General features: G+C 33.6%; 1 protein-coding gene across 1 annotated transcript in view; it reads right to left on the bottom strand.

Moving 5' to 3' along the window:
- Positions 1 to 26,084, bottom strand: part of LOC126881288 (protein melted) — a 141,758-nt gene that overhangs the window by 14,792 nt on the left and 100,882 nt on the right. Inside the window, exons 8-11 of the mRNA XM_050645483.1 lie at positions 24,252 to 24,487; positions 14,070 to 14,298; positions 7,758 to 8,125; positions 3,731 to 4,153 (exon numbers count right to left, since the gene is read on the bottom strand). Coding sequence (XP_050501440.1) covers positions 3,731 to 4,153; positions 7,758 to 8,125; positions 14,070 to 14,298; positions 24,252 to 24,487 — 1,256 coding nt within the window. The remainder of the gene's footprint in view (positions 1 to 3,730; positions 4,154 to 7,757; positions 8,126 to 14,069; positions 14,299 to 24,251; positions 24,488 to 26,084) is intronic.

The raw sequence follows: 26,084 nt of genomic DNA, 5'->3' as shown, positions 1-26,084 counted from the left end.
TGGTTCATGAATCCCTAATAATATAGCCGGGGCCATTCACGATACTGCGGTGTCGTTCGACAAATTCGTCGATGATATCAATTCTGCAGTAATGCAGCATAGAAACCAGTTTCTCCGTGGTAAAATTGTAACGATTTTGTTGGATCACACGATCAAAATTTTTGCCAATTAGTCGAATTCGACAAAATTGAACCACGCCACAGTGTCGTGAGTGGCCGGCTTAATATGAACACTATTGATTCTGTCTGATGCAGAAATCAAGGTTATGTTCAAGGTTGGCAGGCTTAAACCACATGCTTGAAGCCTTGGTTTTTAAACCAACTATTTTTTTTTAAGAAAAAACCTTTGGGCTAGTGCAGTTGAAACTTCGAAACGCAATTCAAATCGGCTTATTACTATTAAAAACTTATTAATATTAAACGTATTAACCTATTAAACTTATTACCAACGAATTATTATTATTAAAAATTATTTCGACATTCAGCAAATACAAATCTCATATAAAACCATTGCAAAACTCCAATGACCAATGCAGACCAATGTCAATATTTATAGTTCTACAATTGCTCACTTTGGCGCTGCAGTCTTATTTTCAGTTGCCTATAGCAAGATTCCTAAAGACTGGAACGAAAGTCTAGTAATACTTTTACACAAAAAAGGGGACAAATGTGACCTACAGAATTATAGACCTATATCGTTTCTCAGTCAAGTATACAAACTATTTATGAGAATTATTAACAACCGGTTGACCTAAAAAATGGACAATTACCAACCAGTGGAACAGGCTGGCTTTCGCAAAGGATATAGTACATCAGACCATCTGCTGACAATGAGAACACTGATAGAGAAGGCAAATGAATACCTACCAACTACCCGTATTTCTTGCCTTCGTAGACTATGAAAAGGCGTTTGATAGTATCGAGATGTGGGCCATAGAACAAGCTATTAATAATTGTAGAATAGATTCGAGATATAGAGAACTTATACATAATATATATGAAAATGCAACTATGATAATACAACTAGACGTAATATCGCCAAAGCTTTTCAACCTAGCCCTAGAAGACGTCTTCAAAACGACAAATTGGTCAACCTATGGCATTAACGTTAATAGTAAGAAGCTAAACCGCCTCAGATTCGCTGAGGACATTGTGATTATAGCGAGCTCATTCAAGGAACTGCAAATTATGATGGAGGAACTCGCAGGCAGCTCCCAATACGTCGGCCTGAAAATGAACATGAGAAAAACAAAAATAATGACAAACATAGATGACCCCAGACGTATAACTATAAATGGCAGTGAGATAGAAAAAGTCCAGGAATATATCTACCTGGGCCAAATCCTGAAACTTGACAAAGAGAACCAAAGTGCGCAAATTACTAGGAGAGCAAGGCTAGCATGGGCAGGATTTGGAAAACTTAGCTGGATACTTAAGAACCGCAAAATACCCCAAAACTTGAGGAGCAAAGTGTTCAACCAGTGCATCCTTCCTATCATGACATATGGATGTCAAACCTGGACCCTAACCAACGCAAATATGAATAAACTAGCCACAACAGAAAGAGCAATGTTAGGTATATGACTGTCAGATAAAAAGAGGAACGACTGGGTAAGATCAAAAACAAAAGTCGAGGACATAACAACAAAAGTTGCCAAACTTAAATGGAGCTTCGCAGGCAACACTGCTAGACAAAAAGACCAACGTTGGAATGCAGCAATACAACGTTGGAGACCTTATCAAAGTAAACGACCGAGAGGAAGACCACAAATGAGGTGGGTTGATGATATTAAAAGAGTAGCCAGAACAAATTGGAAATATGTTGCTCAGGATAGAGACCGATGGAAGGAGTTGGGAGAGGCCTACGTCCAAGCGTGGGCGATAGAAGGCTAAGAAGAAGAAAAACAACTGTGAAATTATGAATATTGAGCCATACAAGTACCCGAGTTACAATTACTAAAGAGGGCTATACAGAGACTGAAATTAAGAAACGAATTGGACAAGGTAAGCAGATGACAAAACAACTAGATGGTGTGATGTGTAACACAAATATTTGACAAGCTACAAAAATCATAATCGACAAGACTATAGTCGAAAGCATCGAAAATTATGGAGCTGAGGTCTGACAATGCCAAAATGTTAAAAAAAAGAAGCTACTTTCAATGGAAATGGGGTTTTGGCGACGTTGTTGTAGGCTAACTCTTACTCTTCACGATAAAATAAGAAATGAGAGAGTTACGGAAAAGAATAGATATTGAAACAACAATAATTGAGAGCATTGAAGCCAAGAATTTAAGATATTAGGGTCATGTAAGAATGTAAGACATATAAATGGAGATAGGCGGCTAAAGAAAATGGTGGAGTGAAGAGGACGGTTAAGACAGACATGACAGGAGGACATCAAACAAGCTATTATCGAAAAGTATCTTTATATGACTGGCGAGATAGAAAATGGTGGAAACTAGGATGCGAGAAACGACTATGATGTTTCATCTGTGACAACATGTCTATCAAAAAAAGATAAAAGCAGCAACATTAAATCTTCAGATTAACAGGGGCTTACATAACCTACCTCTATATTTGGCTAAATGGCGCTACATAATTTGTAGTGCCATCCCATAAACATAATGGAAATACGAATGCAAAGAATACATTTATCTGAAAACTTCGTTTTTGGTCATAGATGCTCTGATAGCCTCAATTTACCGTTGAGGTTGTGTATGTGATGGGCAGTGTATAGGGCAAACATTACAGTGGTTAAAACAAAGAATAACGCAGCACAAAAGTGATTGCAAAACACAGAAAAAATCGTGAGCGCCAGCACACTATTTCAACACACATTTATTTATCAGATATCAAAATCTTAGATACAGAAAATAATTATAAAAAGAGATTATTTCTCCAAATGTATTACATAAACAAAAATAAAAAGTTAATTAATTGTAAGACAGATACCAGCAAGTCGAGAGACATTTATTGCAATAATTGTAAGACAGATAAGTAAGTTGAGCGACATTTATTTATATTCTTCGATAATGGAACTCATTGGCCCTTAACAGATGTGAAAAGAACACCCGCAATCAGTTGCCGTCTAGGAGGCTCGTGAAAACGACATGTTTAATTCTAAGATAAATTGTTTCATATAAAATACAGCATTTCGTAAGTTATATTATTGTATGGTTATGTTTGCATCTAATTGTAGTTTGTAGTAGTAGTTTGTTCCTGATGAAGTTGAAACATAAATATTCAACGAAATATCGAATTTAATAAAAATAAATATAGTTTCAAGCCACAAACCGCAATCCAGATATTTCAACAATATTTGCTTGGTAATGTAAAAAATTCTTCTAATAATTTAATTTGATCTGCCTCATTCTTATATAGACCCATAGTTGTTTGTGTTTGTCAAGAAAATAGTTTCATCCTTGAGTTGGTGGGCTAAGAGTAAGTAAGAAACTGTATTATTGGTGTTATAGTTACGGGGATTGGTGAAAAGTTCCACTAGATTTCTAAAAAAATATGCTAAAACAAATGAAGATTACCAACAAGATTTGGGTCAAAACAATAACGACTGCAAAACTATTTTATTTGGCTTTCCATTATTTCTTTGTTTTTGTAATAAGAAATTTAAAACTTAATTTTTATATTTTATTTTTTTTTTGTATTATTGTAACAGGGATTAATAATTGTTTGATGGTGTTTTTATTGAAATATTGTACTTTTTTACTTACGGATCCTCGACAACTTAAATGAGCTCCAGACAACGTAAAATATCTCGTTCTCCACCTCCTAAACAATCGCCACTTTCCTTTCTTCTCTTTCAGCTGTCCCTCTATAACCGGTCTCGTATCACCTCTCAAGAACCCAACTGCTTTCTCGGGATGTGCACATAAGAAACAACCCCAGATCACTCCTCCTATTCCAGGAAAATCTAGCGTGTCCGATGGCGTAATATTGGGAGGACACACTTGAAAAACGTCGAAGTATCCTGAATGACGTAATTCGTTAAGTATCGAGTCTTGGTCCTTGGTGCAAGGAAATGCGCTGGTCACTACGGTAAGAAAGGTTTTATTTTCACATTTTAGAATATCCCAACAGTGCTTAAGGGAGGCTACTTGAGCGTCTCGAGAACTTAAAGCATGGGAATGACGAGCCTGCAAAAATTGAAAAGGTTTTCAAAATGTTTTACACAAGAGTCATATTTCTAATAATATAAGACATAAAATAATGGAGATAAACTCGGTTCGCTCAACTGAGATTCATTTTGACAGATTCATAGTAGAAAACATACAACATAAAAATTCTTATCTATCTATCTACATAATTAGCTTTCTTCGGTCCATCTTTGGGCATAGGCCTCCGCAATCCTTTTCCATTCTTCTCTGTCTGTCGCTACAGTTATCCACCTAGAGCCCACGTGCTTCTTGTTATCATCTGCCCATATCATTTGAGGCCTTCCTCTGCTTCATTTATATTCCCACGGTCTACAATTTATAAGAATTTTGTTCCATCGGTCTTCTTTTTGTTTTATATTGCGTCCGGCAAATCTCCATTTCAATTTTGTAACTTCTTGTCTAACATCCCTAACATTGGTTTTCTCTCTTATCCACAAAAATTCCTACCTCGCACTATTAGCAGCTCAAATAAACTTACTCTCATTAAAAAAAGAAGAATCATTGGAAATAGTGGGAGTGTGTACAATTTTGTACAATAAATAATTTTTTCATGTATCATCAATACATATGTAAATAAATAATTGAGGGGGTTAGAAGTAAAAGGGTTTAAGTGCAATTTTCTAAGTACAGATTCGCATACTTAAATGGTATTATAACTTGGTGGTAAAATGGGTAAACTGATTTAAGCATATTTCGCCCTACAGTCGCCATCTATCGCCATTACATTTAGTTTAGTTAAAACAATTGCAGTTTGATTTGGTAGTAAATAGGTTTAACGTGAGCTTGAACCGTTTTACCACAAAACTATTTTTAGTATTATGTTAAAACAAATAGTAGTAAATGGGTTTAAATGCGCTTGAATCATTTTACCACAAAACTTTTTTTATTATTCTGTAATGTGTAAACACATGTTAATACAGGATTAATTTCAAGTAAATAAATATTAGATGTGTGACCAATTTTGAAGACTAATTAAGTATTATGCAACGTGCCAGTTGTAGTTACACTATGGATAACAGCTGGGATAAAAATGATTAGTAATATGTAGTAAACATCTGCACTTGAACCGTTTTACCAGTAACATTTATCAACACCATGTACCGATTCAAGTACATTTTTTTAATAACTGAAAAAAAAATGAAGGATATCGTAGGAGTAATAATATACCCCTATATTTTTATCATTTTATAGTACATTGTACCTACACAAGACATATTTTAGTTTAATGACTCCTAGAATTTATAAAACTCAAACAACTTTGAAGCTGATTATCTCAGCACTATCAAAACTGCACTTAAACCCTTTTACGTCTGGCCCCCTCAATTATTGATTGGCGTAAGATTTATGTTATTTATGTCTTTTTACTATTAATAATATTGGCTATCAGCACGTGTGTTTGGTTGTATAGTAATTAGTAATTTCCAACCACGTCTAGTCTGTCAACATGTAACTAACTTTGAGAAAAATAATTACTAAAATTACTAGACAGTTGTGCCTCAGATTAGCGAACCGACTATACCAGAATTATACGAATAGCATATGAAAGGTACCTAATTAGACATATTTAAAAACCTGACGAGTTTTACACGAATTTAAATAAAAAAGTTAGTTTGGAATAATTAGGTAAAAAATATGATTTTTTTAGTTCGCAAATTATTTTTTTAACTGAATACAGTAAAACCTCGATATAACGGACCAAAAATAAGGTCAAATGTAAAAAAATTTAAAACGTTCTGTTAATCTTATACATACTTAACCCTGCCTTTACTAACATACATTGCATAACAACGGGGTCCCCGTGGATCCCAAACGTTGTATTTTACAAAGAATTTCAATAAACTTTTTATTATAGCAAAATGAGGACACATTTCTAAATAATCTGATTTATTTTAAAGCTATTTTTATATAACGGACTTTCGGCTTTAACGGACACCCCGTCCCCCTAATTAGTCCGTTGTATCGAGGTTTTACTGTACTTCTTATCGCTTGGTACGGTGTTTTTGACGGGACTAAAATCCTATGTGGCTTCATTCGAAAAATTGAGACGCGGTTAGTAACGTTGCGGTATACCGTAATATACATACATATCTATACACTTATTTTAACATAAGTAAACTTAGCAACCTAAGGACAGATCCCAACTTTTGTATTGTTTGACTAATTACAGGGAGATTCCAAGTATAGATACCGAATTTCACATAATTGACTGGTTTGGGGTGGTTTCAACCCTTTCGGGTTGCTTTGATCAGTTTTTTCAAAAAATATAGTGCGACACATGTTTTCATACTAAAACTAAATATAAATTCCCTTGACTGGCTTCGAGGTGGTTTCAACCCTATTTGTTTCCAAAGAGTGGGTTTCCAAAGAGTATAGTGCGACATATGTTTTTATGGTAAAACTAAATATAGATTCCATCTTTTTTTGAATGGTTGCCTTCGGGATGGTTTCAACCCTATAGGGGTGATTTGTTTAATTTTTTCAAAATGTGTTAATGTCGTTTTACTCAGTAATTATAATGCTTTAACCATGTAATTTAAAAATCTTTTGACCTATTTCTGTGTCTATATTTAGTAAAAGCCAGAGTTAAAATGCAGTGTTAGTCTTACGGCGCGCAGGGATGCCGCTCATGTCGACACAGTTGCAAGTGCGTGTATACAACCGTAGGCAATTGTTGTGTGCGCGTATATTCCAGTGCTATGATTCTTAAATCAATCCGGTCCTAACATGGTCGGCCGTTCTCCGGTAAGAAATACATTGCCCTATGCTACCTGCACTGCATTCTAACTGTGGCTTCTACTTTAGTTCCATATACTCACGTTCTCACTGATGATGGTCTGATAGGACCGAAAACGTTTTGATGTATTTTATGAATCTATTTTATGATGTATTTTATGATAATTTTAAAAAAATTTAATAAAAAAATTTATATACATTTTACACTCGAATACTTCATTAGTAAATTTTTATTTAAATATCTCTATGAATATCTCAAAAACTAAATGTATGGTGTCGTACTAGTGAATGGCATAATATGTGTCCATGACTACACTGAAGGAAATTGAAGACACCAGTGCATGAAGGGTCTATGTGACATTTGCAAGTTATTGAGAAAAATGAAGTTTTTATACTAGAACTTTTTTACTATAAGATCTAAATAGACTAAATTTATAGGATAGGTAGTCCTAAAAATATATTTATTAACACTATTAAAAAAACTAAAAAAATATATTTATTATATATTTTTTATATATAAAAAGTGTACATAGATCCTTTATGCACTTACATTTGAAAATTTACTGTGTACATACATCCTTTACACTCTAGTAACTTAGAAAATATTAATTTTAAAACGTGTTTGACTTGTTTGAAAAATTTTTAGGCTCGAACAACTTACTTTTAATATAAAAAAACATATTTTGAAAAAATTGTCACATATACCCTTCATGCACTTGTGTATTCAATTATTTTTTGTGGATATGTCGACAAAAAATACTTTTTTATGTAATTATTCTAAAAATTGATTTAAAAAAGTAATGAGTTATAAAAAACTTTAATTATACTTAAAACAATAGATTACACCTACTTGTAAAGATATAAACATCAGATGTATCCAAATTCTAGGATTCCTAGTTCTCATAGTAAAATAAGTTTTCGAATATAGGCAGTGCTGTCCTCTAGCTTGACATGCAAAATGTAACTTAGCAGACTTTTTCTGTCTCTTCTCTTCTATGGTACATTTCGCGGGAGAGGGTATTCTTATCGACACTTTCTCCATGTAGCTTTTGATTTTGTCCAGATGTTTCTCACAGAAGTGCTGGATGGTGTCTCTCATTGGATAAGGTTCGAAGACGCTCATACGTTGATTGGCCACTGAGTTTTGATTTATTAGAGTGACACTGGTATTGTTACGACGTGATATTACCGTAGTGGGTCCACTTACATTGACATTGCCTAAAAATGAAAAGTTATTACTATATCTCCAATTCACTGTAGTTCATGTGTTTTCATAGATAATGTGTTTTTATAGCACTTATTTTCTATCTTCTTCACATTTGAAGATTCACTCGTCCCAGATACTGATGGTATTATTAGAATTGAGCTCGGTGCAACTCTTTCCGTGTTGTTGAGCCCTAGGTTCTTATTACCCAGATTTAAGCCCTACAGTTCTCATTCCCTTCTTGTCTTTGCTATGTTATACTTGCTAATATCTTAGTAGAACTTTCAATTCAATTTAATGGCGGTTCACTATATTTAAGTTTTGAGCAAAAACTAATACAAACATAATTTTATTCATGTAAAGAATATTTAATGCGATGCAAATAACCGTAAAACAAAATCCAGAAAAACAATACAATAAATTTGTCTCCTCACATCCATATATCAATTTTTTTTGTACAATGTTTACAAAATTACGGACAATACTTATTTTTTCTATATTCCGTTCACTCACTTTAATTTCGGCAATAATTTGGCCAATTGCTTAATTCCCAACTTCTTTTCAAGGGAAATACTCGTAGAATCAATTGTTAAAGTATTACTTTAGCAGAAGTAGAGTCACTTTGTTTTGACATTTCAAATGTCACATTTGCCTATAAATCTTCGGACTTTGAATTAACCACCGCATAGTCCAGATCGAACATTTGTGGGAAATAATTGGCAGAGGACTACGACAGCTTTTGCCATTTCCTAGAACCTGACAAGAGGTAGAAACAGTAGCTTTCGATATTTGAAATAATATTGATCAAGACCAAATAGCAAATCTCATTTGTAAAATAAAAGTACATATCTCTTTTATTGAGTTTTAATTTCAACATGTTCCGAACTTTTAGAAAAAATACAGTATGATTGTTACACCCGGTATACAACGACATTTACCTGTCTAGCAACAGTACTACAGCGATATGCTTAATCTGACAATAGGTTTATATTAAGAAACTCAAGACATCAAAAATGTTCCAACTTTAAGATGGTGCGTTAATGTATGGGAGTAGTGTATTTGGGACTGGACACACATGGATGTAGAATAATTATTCCACCTGCTAAGGACAGAGAATTTTTTTTGAAATATGGTCGCCAAAGTAGATGAACTAAGCCGTTTCCCCCACCCTACTTTGCAGCAGAAACGGCTTAGTTTATCTACTCACCAACCTCTGTCATAATGGGGACGGCATAGGGAAAAGAAAAATAAAAACATAGAAATTCTTCAAAGGAAAAATCTTAGATTATAGGGACGCATGAATAAATATTAACCTTTATTACAATCGAAAAGCAAGGTTTACCTACATGTAGATGTTTACGAATTAAGCAAACAGTTTCTAAAATATATAAAGATGAAAGGGTTAAAATTCTGTGATCTTTGAAGTAACTTCTACAATGTGTTGTTCTTCTGAGGCCAAACAGATATCTTATTGCTCTTTTTTGTAATTTGAAAATAACATCGAATATGGCAGCTGTACCAGAACCCCAAAAAGGAAGACCATAACGAAGATGTGACTCGAACAAAGAAAAATATGTTATTTTGGAAGATGCTAAATTGAGTTCATTCGAAACAGATCTTACAGCATAGCAAGCTGAAGATAATTTCTTCCTTAACAAATTAATATGGAGGGACCATTTAAGGTTGCTGTCTAAAAAAATACCAAGAAATTTTACAGAATCAACAGTACTGATCTGGCTGTTATTAAGAGGTAAGGGTTGGAGAGCTCCTTTATAAGATAATGCTACTGTTTTATCTACTTTAAACGAGAGTAAATTAGAGTCAGACCAGGTTTTTATTGTAAGTAGATCAGAAGTTATAGTAGCATGAAGAGTTGCAATATTTGAGTTGCTCCAAGTGATACTGGTATCATCAGCAAAAAGAAAGATTTTTCCATTGATTTTTAAGCTAGTGATGTCATTAATAAAGATAAGGAAAAGTAGTGGACCCAATACTGATCCTTGAGGTACCCCACATAAAATGTTTTTGAGACTAGAGTCTGTATCATCCAAGTTGTGTTGTGTTCCTATTATCCAAGTAAGATTGGAACCAATTCAAAGAAATACCTCGAATTCCGTAGAAATTTAGTTTTTTTATCAAAATGTTGTGATTTCCACAATCAAAAGCTTTGGCGTAGTCACAAAAAACGGTGGCAGGGTGAAGATTATTGTTCAGTGCTTGATAAACCTCATGTAGTACAGAAAACATGGCATCAGTGGTGCATTTATTATTTAAAAAGCCGAACTGATTTTGTGATCAAATGTTGTTTTCAACGAGAAAGGACATAAGTCGGGCTTTTATGAGTCTCTCAATAATTTTGAAGAGTACCGGTAGTAGTGCAATAGGTCTATAATTACAGGTATTAGCTATTTCACCACCCTTATGCAGAGGAATAATGATGGCAGTTTTTAGGCACTCTGGAAATTTGCCTTTCTCAAAAGAATCATTAATCAGTGAGATGAAGACTTCCAACACATTTTCTGGGAGATAAGAAAAAATTTTTATCGATAGACCATCAGTACTACAGGAAGATTTGCTTTTGATACTATTGATTGTTTGGATCAGTTCAGATTTTTCGACTGGTTTTATAAAGAATGAATTCGAGACCTTTCTTGAATTAGGGAGATAGGAAATGGGATCTTTTTGTGGCAAAATAGTTGATGTAATATTTTTACTCACATTAACAAAGTATTCATTTAGATTTTCAGGGTCTGGAAGGGAAAATGTTTGAGCAGTGTGGGTTTTATTACGAAGATCGTTTATTATGGACCAAGTTTCTTTTACAACACTTTTAGAGCTTCCCAGACGGTTTTGGTAGTAGACTTTTTTAGCTGATTTTATAAGTTTAAGATAGGTTGCCCTGTACTTGGTGATATATTCAGTGATAGAGACGTTGGTAGTAAATTTATTGATGTAGAGTAGATAACGCATATTCTTGGAAGATATTCGGATACCTTTAGTAGTCCAGGGTTTGCGATGTTTTGGCTTAATTGGAATTAGAGGAAATGCTTTATTGAAGATACAGACAAGCTTATCTAAAAAATCACTGAAATTATTATCCACGTCCATAGCAGGAAAGTGCCACTCAGAGGTTAAGCATAAATTTTGGAAAATACGAAAGTTCCGGGTAGAAAAAATCCTGCCTAAACGTAGGGTTTTCGAGGAGGGTTTGCTTAAGATATTAAACTTCGTATAAACTGCATCATGATCAGATAGTCCAGCATTAATAATTGTAGAGTGGACATCAAGGGGTGAGAAATCTGAGACAGTATAATCAATTATGGTAGATGAAGTTTTTGTAATCCTTGTAGGAGAATCAACGTGCATTGTTAGACCATACGATTCAAATATGTTGATCAAGGATATTTGTGTAGCACAAGCAGCAGCATAAAATTAAAGTCCCCGCATAAAATTTTTCTACTTTTATGGGGTAGGTCATCTAACAAATTTAGCAGGTTCTGAAAAAATAGTTCCACGGAAGAGTCAGGTGATCTGTAAATGCAAATAATATAAAGATTGAGATTCTTATTGTAGACTAAGGAAAACTCAAAGAAGGCTTCACTTAACAGAAAGTCATATTTTGTTACCAAAGAAAAATCATTGCTCGTAGAAAGAATCAGGGTGCCTCCATGAGCTGAGCTTGGACGATCATACCTAGCAATTGTGGTGTATTTTTCTACAAAAAAGGCTCGTTGACTCCAAGCCAGTGCTCTGTAACCGCAACTACCGGGGGAAATCCCAATTCCTCTAGGAACATAAACAATTCATCAGTTTTGTATCTTATAGAACGAATATTAATCAGAACCATGCTAAAGCTGTTATCACTAAAACAATTTGAGGATTATAGTCCCTCAGAACACGTTGTGATGTTTCAAAATTTCGTTTTGGAGAGACAGCGGAATAGTAATTTCGGTGACATTCCCTTGATTTTTTCAGGTGTATAATCCTTTCAGAAGTGAGAAAGAACCTAAAAGCAGCAAGATCAGCTTCATTCGTAGATCTTCAGTTTTAGTAGGAAGTCCCTCGGAAGCCAAAAAGAGTTTAACACTTGTGTTGGTAAATCCATCATAGAACACTGAGGCAGGTTGGTCGTGTAGATAAGCAAGATGAAGTTTAATGGCTTTTAAGATATCCGGTTCCCTTAATCTGGCTAGAAGATATCGACTATTCGAGTTGTTAGTTAATCTAACCCTTGGTGGGGTCAAAGGATCCAGATTTATCGATAGTTCTAAAGCATCCTTCTTAATGAAATTTATAGGCGAATGGAACGGATTATTAGATTTATAAACTTCGATGGCCTGCTTGTCTGTACGTATATTTGTGTTTTCTACTTCATCTTTGTCCTTTCGTGAATTGGTAATTGGATTTTCCAAGGTGACAGGGCTTCTGAGATTCTTCGGATTCTTATGTGACTCAGATGAAAGCGTTGGTTCAGAATAGGAAGATTCTATAGACCATTTAATGTTAACACCAGGTGGCCAAATTTCCTTATTAAATAATAAGTTAATCGATGTTTTAGATTTTATACCTATTTTGAACGAAGAGCCAGTTGTTGTGTCGGCATCTTTAAGGAGTGCGTAACATCTAATATATTCCTTAATGCCTAGCTTCTCTTTAATATAGTGAACGACTTGTATATGGGTGTACGTTGGGTTCAAGTTACTAATAACCACAAAGTGACATTTGTCGTCTGTAATTTTTGGCTTTTGCTCTCGACTTGGCTCGAAATGTCGGGGCTCTTCAGTTTGGGTACTTGCGGTGGCATAAGATGTATTTTTCTTCAATATTTCTTTTTTAGTTGGTAAAGTAGATAGATTTTTAGTAAGACTGCTCATTTGATTTGAAATTTCACCAATATTTGAAGAAAGCCTTTCTAATCCCAACTTAATCTCAGTTGAATTTGTGTCTTGGATTTCAACCTTGATAGTCTCATCTTAAGAGCCGAAAAAACTGACGATAAATTGAAAATGTCGTGTTTTATCTGCCTTATAGATTTTAAAACCTTTTCAGGATTCAGCAGGTTGTTTAGTTTGTGGATCTCGTCAATTTTTTAGTAAGATATTCCAGTTTGCCGTCATTTTTAGTTAATAGATCATAAGTCTCGATGAAAACAGGCAAATTGTCATTTAGTTTTTTAGTAACTTGAATTAAGGCCTCAAAGCTCTCTAAAGGTATTTGATTTTTTGATAAATCTGTAATTTTGTCGTTTAAATATCTTAAGCTTGGGGACTCACATATTGTACAAAAAAATCTAAGATGGGAAAATTTTTGGTCCAATAGGGCTTTAGTGATGGTCTTATTTAAGCCAGTACATTTCATACAGAAATTTCTTCGGTAATCTCCATTACATCTTAAGCTGTTGTATTTATCCGAGTCAGAATATTGTGTCAGACAATGTCCACAAGTATACGTCATTTTCAAGGTTAGATGTGTAAAAATTAACTAGGTCGATGTGATGAAAATAATAAATATAGAAACACTTACAGCTAGTATTCACAACACTTAATCAAAACAAATAACAAAACACATAAACACAAGGAAACAAATCAAAACATACATCCGTACGATTCCACTGCTGAATAACGAATGAACGTACCTTTTTTCTGTCACTTCCAATTTAATGCGTTAGAAAGAAGTCGAAAAACGGTGACGCACTGAAAGATGCATATGAGAAGGAGAATACTTCAAACTTTTGACGTAAGTTAAACTTTGTATCATTTAAAATTAGATACTTATAAGAGTTATTTTATTGTAGCATAGCTCTGAAGATTGCTTTGTAAGCCGAAAGCGCTCAGCTAGGAAATTAAATAATTTTACACACTTCAGAAATACTTTTCTGTTCCCATTCATTCATTTGGATAAATATAATATGTAGATTTTTACCTTTTTTGGCACTCAGTATATTATTCCAACACTTACCTGAAATTGCAACATTATTGGAAATGGCGTGTTCAGTAGCTGGCATCGGTGGTGGCGTATGTACAATGCTGTTTCCAATTGGAATAGTTTGGGCTATCGAACTACCTATACCACTGGTTACTACAGATACCTGTCCGCTGGAGATCGGCCCCGTAAAACCAGAACTGACAACCACTGCATTCGTGGAATGAAGCGATGGCGAAGTCAAGACTATGGGGGCATTGGAGACCTGCAATTGTTTATTCTTTTTTTAACATTTCACTCAAAAATTAATAACATAACTATCCAGTATACAGGGTGTAACAAAAATACAGGTCATAAATTTAATCACATATTCTGGGACCAAAAATAGTTCGATTGAACCTAACTTACCTTAGTACAAATGTGCACATAAAAAAAGTTACAACCCTTTGAAGTTACAAAATGAAAATCGATTTTTTCCAATATATCGAAAACTATTAGAGATTCTTTATTCAAAATGGACATGTGGCATTCCTATGGCAGTAGTATCTTAAGCAAAAATTATAGTAAAATTTGGACACACCTTAAAAATTTTATCGGGGTTTTGTTCCTTTAAACCACCCCAAACTTTTGTGTACGTTCCAATTTAATTATTATTGTAGTACCATTAGTTAAACACAATGTTTTAAAACATTTTTTGCCTCTTAGTACTTTTTCGAAAAGTCAGTTTTTATCGAGAGATTTTGAATATTTGTCAAATACACCACATATTTGTATATGGGTCTGTTCGCAATTTCTTAAGAGCTCAGTACAAGCACGTACACGTTTGACCCTTATTAGAAGACTGAAATACAGAGAGGACAGGTAAAATGATATAATAACGGAATCCAACCTAAAACTGGCAGTTTAAGATGTTTTCTACTAACCCACCTTGTATCTGAAGGAATACAATAGACCGTAAAAGTTAAATCGGATTATGTAGGTATATTAAGGGTACATATGATTGACCAGGGCCGTAGAGTATAATATAATTAAAACATTTATTTAAACTAAATAAATATATTTTTTAAACGGTACCTACGCTACGTAGGTAAATTGTATTTTTGTTTTAATAAAATTTCTATATTTTATTCAAAAATAAACAATTCAAAAATAAAAAGTTACTTGCAATTTGTAAAACATACATTTATTTAATTAATACCTATTTTTAAATTATACAAATTAGTCCAATCATTTGGTAGTTTTACCTGGAAAGTTTTCCGGGAGTTCTGAAAATTGGTGGTTTTGAAAGTTTTGAAAATTTAATGGATTTCGGTATGCTTTTTTCGAATTTCAACTTTGCTAACTTGTATCTCCGCCGCCATATTTAAAAAATGGCGCCTAATAAAAGTTTTTTGGAAATATCTTCTTTTTGACGCATTTTACGAAAAAACATTTATGTAAAAAATTAAACTAGAAAAAATTTCCCACAATTTATATAATTTTAATGTTTTCATAAAATTAATCGTATTTGGCGTACGAGCGCTGCAAAATATATTTCAATAGACGTTTTGAAAAAAACTCATTTCCACACCACCTGGAGGTAGAGTAAGCGGCGCGTTTTTTTTTATTGTGGTTTTCCCTGTAGGCCTAATCCATATATGATGTATTTATTAATTTACAAATTTAGGGCAATCTCCTTCGTTTTGCAGTTCCTGATATACCAGGAACGACTTCGTCCTAAGCATCGATCGAGATATCGCAGACCGAAATTTAATAGGAAATTTTTTCTAGTTTCATTTTGTACATAAATGATTTTTTCGTAAAATGCGTCGGAAAGGATGTATTCCCAAAAAAACTGTTATTTGGCGCCACATTTTCAATATGGCGGCGCGAGCGGCGGAGATACAACGTAGCAAAGTTGTAATTCAAAAAGAGCATAAAATCCACAAAATAACTAATTTTTAAAACTCCCGGAAAACTTTCCAGGTAACTCACTTTTTTTTTTCGACTATATGACTGAACTAAATTACGATTACAAAACTATTCAAATGCAAAATAAACAGGATCATCTTCGGAATCCGAGTCGTCTTGCAGGTTAATAATTATCGGTTGTATCTCTACAGTCGCATCAATTATGTTGTCAAGATCCCACATTTTTTGTTCTTCTTCCATTGCATGTCTTCTCGCCAGTTTTCTTCTGTAATATGTTCTAAAGACTCATATAACAATTCACGCACAGTTTGTATTTTATATGATGTATTTTTTCTAGCCACATAATTTTTCATTTGGGCCCAAATGAGTTCAATTGGATTTATTTCACAGTGGTAGGGTGGAAGTCTAAGGACTGTGATGTTTCGCCTTTCCGCCATTTTGTCAACTACATATTTCTTGTACTTAGATTTGTGTTGCCGGGCAATTTTTAAAGTTCTGCTTTAACCATTCCATCTTCGTAAGGCAGAGACTTATTCCGCAGCCAGTCAAGGACATCTTGTTTCTTCCACGCAGTCGTTGGAAGTCTTTCTACTAGTCTTGAATGATAAGGTGCATTGTCTAATACTATAATTGAATTTGGTGGTATATGTTCATGTTCAATCATCTGCTCAAAATACTCTTCGAAAACATCAGCTGTCATCTCCTCGTGATAGTCTTTTGTGCTTTTGGATTGAAATTCCAACAAACCATCCCTAAGAAATCCTTTTTCACTGCCAATGTGAGAAATTATTAATCTACTACCTTTACCAGAGGGTGGGGAAATACTAGTAGACCAACCTTCTATAAACGCTTGCCTGGAGCTTAATATATTTTTATCTGACCAAATTTTTGTTGTATGACCTGCATTTACCCAAATTTCGTCCTGATAGTAGATTGGCCTTCCTTCAACCCGGAATTTTCGTATGGATCTTAGATAATGTCTTCTCCAACATATTATCTCTTCGCGGTCAATCAAAACTGATTTTCGCTCTGATTTCTCCCACCGGAAATTTAATTCTTTTAAAACTTTCCACAATTTGGTTCGTCCGATATTAGGCAAATCCGGATCGTCTTTAACTTCTTGTAAAATTTTGTTAAGGTTGGGTATTTCTTTTTTGAAAAAAAAATCCGTGAATTTTCCTTCGAATAATATTTTTGGCAAATTCATTAATTTCAACAGGTTTTTCCCCTCTTTAAGTGTTCATTTGTGTTTAGGTTAGCTATACCTTGTTTTTTTTCTTTCTGATAGGAACCTATATATTGTTGATTCTGCTACGCCCGTCATGTTGGCACAACTCTCGATTATGTTCCGAACAGTGTTTGTGGGATTCTGAAAAACCAGAGCATCGTGAACGTTCAGGACAATAAATAGTCTTCTCTCTTGGTGAATAGACAGACTTACTGACTGTACGCAATAGTACCGGTGTAAAATAGTACCGGTGTAAAACTTGATGACGTTGATGATGATGAAGCCATCGCAAGCAATAACAAAAACCAGCACGAACGAAAGGTAAGTATATGTTTGTAGGAATATGGAAAAAAAGAATGTGTGTGTACTTTGTACGCACGTATTATATAATTTCAACGAAATAAATAATATACTTAACAGGTTAGTTGTATTTTATTTAAGTATTAAACTAACTTTCTTACCTACCACTTTCAAAAATTTTTTTATTAAAACAACCAAAAATTAAAAAAAATATTTTTTAAAAAAAAATATCACATCCGGGACCTCTCGATCTCTGGTCCAATGCTCTACTAACCAAGCTATCGAGCCCCTTGTAAGTAACGAGTAACTTCTCGGATATAATTACACAACACGGTGACAAATAGATCAAGTGAAGTATAAAAATATTATACCTAGATATTTTATTATCTTACTACCGAGGAACACAAGTCCAAAGACACAAAAATTATAATAAATAATACATTTACTAAAAACACTAATATATTCATTTAATGACTTATTTGCGGTGATATATACATACCTATCTTGAAAGATTAGCAACGAACTACATACTGTCTGTGTGCGCATGCGCCAGGGAATTCAAAAATTTTACTCACGATCGTCAAGAAGTATAACTTCAAAAACACTACTCACGTACTGCACAAAATTCGCAAAAGAAATTAATATTCGATTAAATGCGGTCAAAAACGTACTAAATAAAAAAATTGTTTTCGTTCCTAATAACACCCTTTCAATTCAAGTTTCGAATATAAACTAAGAGACGAGGCCAAAGCGCCAAAGACGGTGTCTCTATACCTACCTTTAGCTTCAGGTATGAATTCCAGAGGTAGAGGTCCGTCATTTGGGATGGCACTAATTTGCATATTATTGTACTTGTACAGAAGTCAAAATTTTAAGTTTCTTCAAAGTCACGCCTTAACATTAAATAATGTACATTGAAGGTTAGTATTGAAATATGCAAAGAGATCTCTAAAGATAATTTTATTTACAAAATTGTTAACGGTTAAATTATCAAACATTAGCCGTGAACGTTTTAAATCTTTTTTGCTAAGTAAATAATTATTAAAAACGTTATTTTATTCAAAATAGAATATTGATAAACATTTTGGAAAGGAAACTAAATGTAAATCCACATTAATTTTAATGAATAAATACCTCAGGAACCCCCGCCTATGATTTTACGACATTTACGGCCGTTTTATGACTTTGACCCACATTTCGTGCTCTCAAGAATTTGCGGACAGACTCTAGGTAAGTACGATTGTTAGTCCATGTGGTGAGACCGCTCCTGTCTGAAAAATTTCTGATTCGGTTTCTTTGTGGATTCCTATTCAAAAATGTCCCCTTTAAACAAATCTGAAGGGTGCTGGGCGGAATTTTTTTATCTTGTGATTTTTCTCAAAAGTTGATAGTTTTCGAGTTACAAGCGATTTAAAATCTGAAAAATGCGAAAATACGTATTTTCGAGGCTTAAAAACTCATATTTATATTAGTATTTTTGAGGTTTCCAGATACTTAATTTGAAGGTTAAACATTCAGCTTCAAGATTCTGAAGAGTGATCGCGTCTAACTTTAATTTATACCGTTGTTTTTTAATTGTTAAATATGCATGTTTATCCTCTATTTCAAAAATCTCCTATTTTCCTCCGAAAAATATTTTTTCTAGATTATTTCGGATATTCTAAATATAATAAGTTTCTTGACATTTTTCTCAAAAGTTAATAGATTTAAAGTTATAAGCGATTTAAAATCCGAAAAATTACAAAAAAACGTATTTTCGGTTTTTACATCGCTTATAACTTTAAAACTATTAACTTTTGAGAACAATCTCAAGAAACTTTTTTTATTTAGAATGTCCCAAAGAATCTATAACAAATATTTTTCGGAGCAAAATAGGAGATTTCTGGAATAAAGCGCGCCGCACCGGCAAAAAAATCGGATGGACATGATTTATTTAACAATTAAAAAACAACTATTTCAATTAAGGTTAGACGCGATCACTCTCCAGAATCTTGAAGCTGAATGTTTAAACTTCAATTTAAGTATATGGCAACCTCAAAAATACTAATTAAAATATGAGTTTTTAAGCCTCGAAAATGCGTATTTTTGCATTTTTCAGATTTTAAATCGCTTATAACTCGAAAACTATCAATTTTTGAGAAAAATCACAAGACATTTTCTTATTTAGATTGACCCAAAAAACCTAAAAATATATATTTCAGAGCAAAAAAACGTGATCTTTTGTATTTGTTTAAAAAAATTGATTAAACAATTTCTGCCCAAAAATTCCGCCCGGCAACCTTCAGATTTGTTTAAAGGGGACATTTTTGAATAGGAATCCACAAAGAAACCGAATCAGAAATTTTTCCAGACGGGAGCGGTCTCACCACATGGACTATTGGAGACTTAGTAATAATATGAAAATTTATTTATGATTTACATTTTTATCTATATTTTGACCCATCTTAAAAAAGAAGCCACATCTCGATAAAAGGTGCCTTATCGAAAAAATACAAAGAGGCAAAAAAGTTTTAAAAACACTGTGTTTAACTAATGGTACGGCAGTAATAGTTTAATTGGAACGTACACAAACATTTGGGGGGTTTAAAGGCACAAAACCCCCATAATTTTTTTATGTAAACATATTAAAAAAGAAGCAGCATCTCGATAAAAACTGCCTTATCGAAAAAATAGTAAGAGGCAAAAAAGACACAACAATAATTTAATTGGCACGTACACAAAAGTTTGGGGGAGGGGGTGTTTAAGGGAACAAAACCCCATAAAATTTTTAGGGGGTGCACAAATTTTACTATAATTTTTTTTTAAAGACATTCCATTCCTGCCATAAGAATACCATATGTCCATATTTAATAAAAAATCTTTATTAGTTTTCGATATATTCGAGAAAATCGATTTTCATTTTGTAACTTCAAAGGGCTGTAACTTTTTTATGTGCATATTTGTACAAAGGTAAGTTAGGTTCATTCGAACTATTTTTGGTCCCAGAATATGTACCTTAATTTATGACCTGTATTTTTGTTACACCCTGTATATTCCAACAAATAATATGTGGCTTAAAGGGCGTAATCAACACATAATCATATTCAATTAAATCAATAAGCAGAGAAAATCCTAAAAGCGTGCCAAATTGCGGAAAACTATGAGGATTAATATACAATAAGAATAATAATAAAAAGAGTTGTTGCTGAAAAGTTTCAGAAAGAATGGGAAAGCGAGACGTAGAAGTCAGTGAGATGATACATGTTATACTTGAAAATTAGAATAATATAAAGCTTATTGCGTTGAAAGAAAAAGGACCAGAAAGAAACATTGATTTATGTGTGCAGAGTATATTACTAAATCTAAATTTGTTTAAAGTAGAAATTTGCAAAATATTTTTTCCACCTTCCTCTACCGAAAGTATACTTTTCCGGACCTGATTATAAAATTGTACTTTTCCTCCCTAGGGAGGAAAATATTTTTCCTCCCTAGGGAGGAAAAGTAAAAGTGTCGTCATGGTATTTCATTCATGAAATATAACTTATTGACGCCCTGTACAATATCTATTTTATATTACGTAAGTATCTATACATTTTAACGTTTATTTAAAAACACTCTGTATTTTGCAGAATGGTAAAAAACAGTAAATTGTTATTCTGATTTAACATTGTTTACATTAATAATTTGACTTATATTTGACAGTTGACAGTTATATTGTACCTACTTGTTAGTTTTAGTTCTAATAAATTTTGTTGGTAAGTTACATAAATAAATTAAGTAAAAATGAAAAAATGACTTGTTATTTGAGAAAGGTGGAAAAACCATATGTATAACATGGGAGTAAAGTGCCTTTTCCTCCCTTGAATGATTACTGCCCTCCGCTACGCGTCGGGCAGTAAACTTCATTCTCGGGAGGAAAAGTAACACTTTCCTCCCTTGTTATACAAATAGCTATTACATTAGATTTCCGGAGTGGACATCGAAACGTCAAAAAAAAAACAATAAAATGTAATTTTCATTAGTCAATTGTGGCTTAATGCCATATACCTAAACGTCATATTTAAAAATCCACAAATAATTGTAGTGATTAACAATATATAGAACAGTCACCAACGACGATCTTGTCCGATAAAATTAGTATTATGATACACAAAACAGATAATTTTCCAATGGTTTATATAGTACAGTATATATGGGAATTCTTTATGCACCTCCCATATCACCTATCCTATAGATCACATAATATGTCACATATACAAATATCATCAGAGTTAGGTCTGGATCCCGCGTATGAAAAAAAAGTTGATTAATAGCAAGCTGAAAATTTGTTAATAGCTTAAGGGTGTCTAGTCGGATAAACTTTGATATATGGAAACACTGGAACAGGGGCAGTTTTAATTGTGGAACAGGTTAAAAATTTGGAACGGTCACACCACGAAAATGGCACATTTATTTTGTCCGACAGAACAGACTTAAACTCTCCGAACAGAGATTAAACTCTCATGCAAAAATCAGACTGCTATTTATCACCTGTCATAATTCCTCTCATTTGACATATTCTACATGTTCCACTCATTAAAACGCCCATTTGGTGATAAATAGCAGTCTGATTTTTGCATGAAAGTTTAATCTCTGTTGGAAGAGTTTAAGTCTGTTCTGTCGGACAAAATAAATTTGCCGTTTTCGTGGTGTGACCGTTCCAAATTTTTAACCTGTTCCACAATTAAAACTGCCCCTGTTCCAGTGTTCCCATATATCAAAGTTTATCCGACTAGACACCCTTAAGCTATTAACAAATTTTCAGCTTGCTATTAATCAACTTTTTTTTCATACGCGGGATCCAGACCTAAGTATCATACCATTAACAAGGAACATCGAAAGCTTTAAAATAGAACCCTGTGGTAATTTGAAATTGACAATACATATTTTACCATGTCATGCATTTTTATGATCGCGGAGAACAAGATTTCGTATTTTGAATTTTAATAGGTTTGTTCTAGCACAGTGGTTTTCAATCTTTTTGAGTCATGTACCACAAAATACTTTTTATTATTTTTGGTGCCACCTAACTGAAATACCTATCTAATTAGATAGATAATTGAATTAACTATAATAGTGGTGCTGATTTTGGCTCTTTTTGCGTTTTGTGTACCACCGCAAATAATGATATGTACCACCAGTGGTACATGTACCACAGATTGAGAACCGCTGTTCTAGCATTATGTTTTGTATTGTTTGACACCAGATTATTGTACTGCTTTACTGGGCATGTTCAATCCAAAAACTGGTAGCAAAAAGTTTTCTGCTAGAATGTTTTTTTATCGGAGAAAATACCAACGTCAAATATCAAACAAAATTCCTGTTCTGTCACTGGTTTATGTTTGTTTTTATTGATAATTTTGAGGTTAGATTAGAAATACGTTTCTCATTTTTCAAGATTTAGGCTAAATATTGAAAATTAATGTTACGAACGTAAATAATGGTAAACAATAGTCAAAACATATTACTTTGATTTAAAATTTATAAACCTCAAACAAATAAATCCACTGCGCAAGTCACAAACTGAAAATCCGAACAAAATTCGCAAACTCTTTTGACCGTTTCAAGCCAGTTTCCAAATCAAAATTACTTTCGTTAGAACGCTCGACCAGTAGGTTCAAACTAGTAATTTGTGTGCTTGAACGTCCTCAAACAAATGCGGACACTTCTGATAATTTCAAACCGTTTGAAACTGATGCTAGAACAAACTTAATACGCTTATTAAATATTGTTCTGAAGCTGATTCTTTGTGGCATCTTATGCAATTTACTATTTTATTGGAATTTTATTTTATTCCGAAGTAGAAGTCGAAACTTCAATAACCGCACACATCTTATGGAAAATATAATATCACTCAAATGAAATAAAATTTAAATTGAAATTTCAGTCATTTCATACCATTGCGCCAACTCTGAATTTTATTAATTAGGGCGTTAATTGTAATTAAAGTTTACCCAAATCGCATTTTTGAAGTTCATAAAACTGTCCTTCATAAATAATATTAGTCTAGCGGCTATTGAATACAGCCTACCCACCATTAGCTTAAGCCGATTACAGGCAGTCCAACTGGCCAAATTATACCTAGGTGCCTATTTTATTATCAATAATAATAGGATAAGATAAGAGTAACCATCTGCCTTAATCCCTCAGAAAGATTTATGGAGTAAGTGAATTACAAAATCTTTTCTCTCTCTTTGACACACGTACATTCCCATTTGATTTTAGATTTATTTTTATCAATTTACGCTCTTATAATTCAAAATACAGAGTTGGCGCAATGCTATGAAATTAGTGTAATTTCAAGACCAATCTATTTATGTAAATTTTATTTCATTTGAGTAACATTAAGAGCGTTCGCGGGTACCTGTCGGCGACTAGTCGTTGACAGTTCCTAACCTCACCTAATATAAATAATACCGTTAATAGATAAATAAACAAGGTATATTTACTTTTAATTAATATTAATAACTAATTATTAAATTATACTAGGTAAATATACCTTGTATATTTATTTATTAACGATATTATTTATACTATTTTAAAGTGCGCATGCGATTTGCTGACAATTTGTCGCCGACAGGTACCCGCGAACGCACCTATTATATTTTCCATAAGATGGATGCGGTGTCCTTTCATGTTTAACTTAAATTGTGGCTTATTTCCCAATAAAACAGTAAAATGCTTATTAAAGAAGTGCACCCAACCTAAGATGAGTATATAATGATGCATAATGTAATAAAGTAGAGATTTTAGTCACTTACCTGACTTGTGTGATTTCCAATAAAAGCCAAAGGGCCTTGGCTTAAAGGCCTCTGTATTCTAGGAGGTGAAATAGTGGTAACAGTCACTCCACCACTAGATACTCTGACATTAGGTCCAGTCCATTTACTAACACCAGTCACTGTAACGTTGCTTGAGAGTGGTGGGACGGGTGTTGCGTTGATGTGCTGAGAAGAACTCAAACCAGTCATACTTTTATGAAGGCCGCCCACTGAACCTAAAATATAATGATCAATGTTTTTCAAACAACAAAAAGTTTGTTCATTAGATAGTAATAGTAGAGAAAGAAAGTATGCTAAATTTGCAGTTACTCGAGCGCTATGGGGACCGATTGGGTTGTGAAGAGTAGGTCCTAAAACCAAGAAAAGTTAAGTAAAGTTTTCCATAAAGTGGGGGAGATTCCATTTTTTAATTTAATTTGCCATTTCCAACAATGGTTTTTTCCGATTATAGCACCATCTATCCATAATTCGAAAAAATGTCTCGAATAAAAGTTGCTTATTTTTACGTGAAGAATCCAAATCTGCAATAAAAATTGGGGGCCCCTATATAAGATTTTAAAGTAACCCCCCACCCCCCTTCGTGGGACTGGTGCCATTCGATAGATTTTTCAAAATATTGAATACGTGTATTTTGCAGTTTTTCGATCTGATGGTCATTTCGCGAATTATCGCGGAGTTCGTACTTAAAATTTTAAATTCACCCCCACCCCTCTCCGTGGAGGTTGTGTTTGGTATCATTCGATAGATTTTTGAAAAATATTAAACAAGTATTTTTAATTTTTTCGATCTGACGTTTATTTCGCGAAATATTCGATTTTTCTTGTGAAACTTTGTGACACGCCCATTTCTTTACGCTCCGCTCAAATCGTCAGATTTTTTAAATATACACTCTTTTGCATGTACATACTTAACTTACCTTAATCTGGCGATTTTGAGTATTTCTAATAGATTTTTTTTCGGACCCTCCTTAACGAACTCCCCTGTGTTAATAGCCAATATGTGGTAGAGGTACATTTAAAGGGTACAAGGTTTCTCCCCATGTGATAATCTGACGCGCTCGAGTAACTGCAAAAATACCCGTTTGGGCTCCCCTAGCCTAACCGCGAAACTACTACAAAAGATTCCATTCGTCCAACAATTTGTTAAATCGTTTATTATATTATGTACATCTATAACATCTTATGTAATCATGGCCGAATTTTGCCAATAAAACAATATGATAGTGACAAATATATGGTTTAAATTACAGATTATACACTTGGACTTTACCACAGCTTAATGAAAACGGAGTAATTCCTAACCAAATAAATTATACTGTTTATTGGTCAACAAAAGATATCACAACGCTATCACCATATGAGTGCAAAAACATTTTCTGGAACTGACATCAATTCCGATCATAATTATATAGTCAAAGTGCGCGCAAGATGGAAACTAATGGTAGGGGAGCCCAAGCGGGGATTTGCGCATTACAGGAGCTCGTCAGAAAATCACATGCGAAAAAATCTTGTCCCTGTAAATGTACCCCTACCATATAGGGACTCTTAATACAGGGGCGTGCGTTGGGGACAGTCCGTAAAAAATCTATCCTTAGAAAAACTCGAAAACGTCAGATTAAGACAAGGTAAGTTAAGTACATAAGAACAGTGTATATTTTAAAAATCTGACGACTTGAGCGGGGCGTCAGGAAATGGGCACGCCACAAAGTTTCAAAAAAGCGAATAATTCAGAACAACCCCCCCGGAGGTGGGGTGGGGGTTACTTTAAAATCTTAAATGGGAAATTTAAAGTAATTTTTATTCGAGGCACTTT

Source organism: Diabrotica virgifera, chromosome 3 (assembly GCF_917563875.1).
Source record: "Diabrotica virgifera virgifera chromosome 3, PGI_DIABVI_V3a".
NCBI classification, from domain to species: Eukaryota; Metazoa; Arthropoda; class Insecta; order Coleoptera; family Chrysomelidae; genus Diabrotica; species Diabrotica virgifera.
Note: the sequence above shows the minus strand (reverse complement) of the source record. Positions and strands in the feature narration are given on the sequence as shown.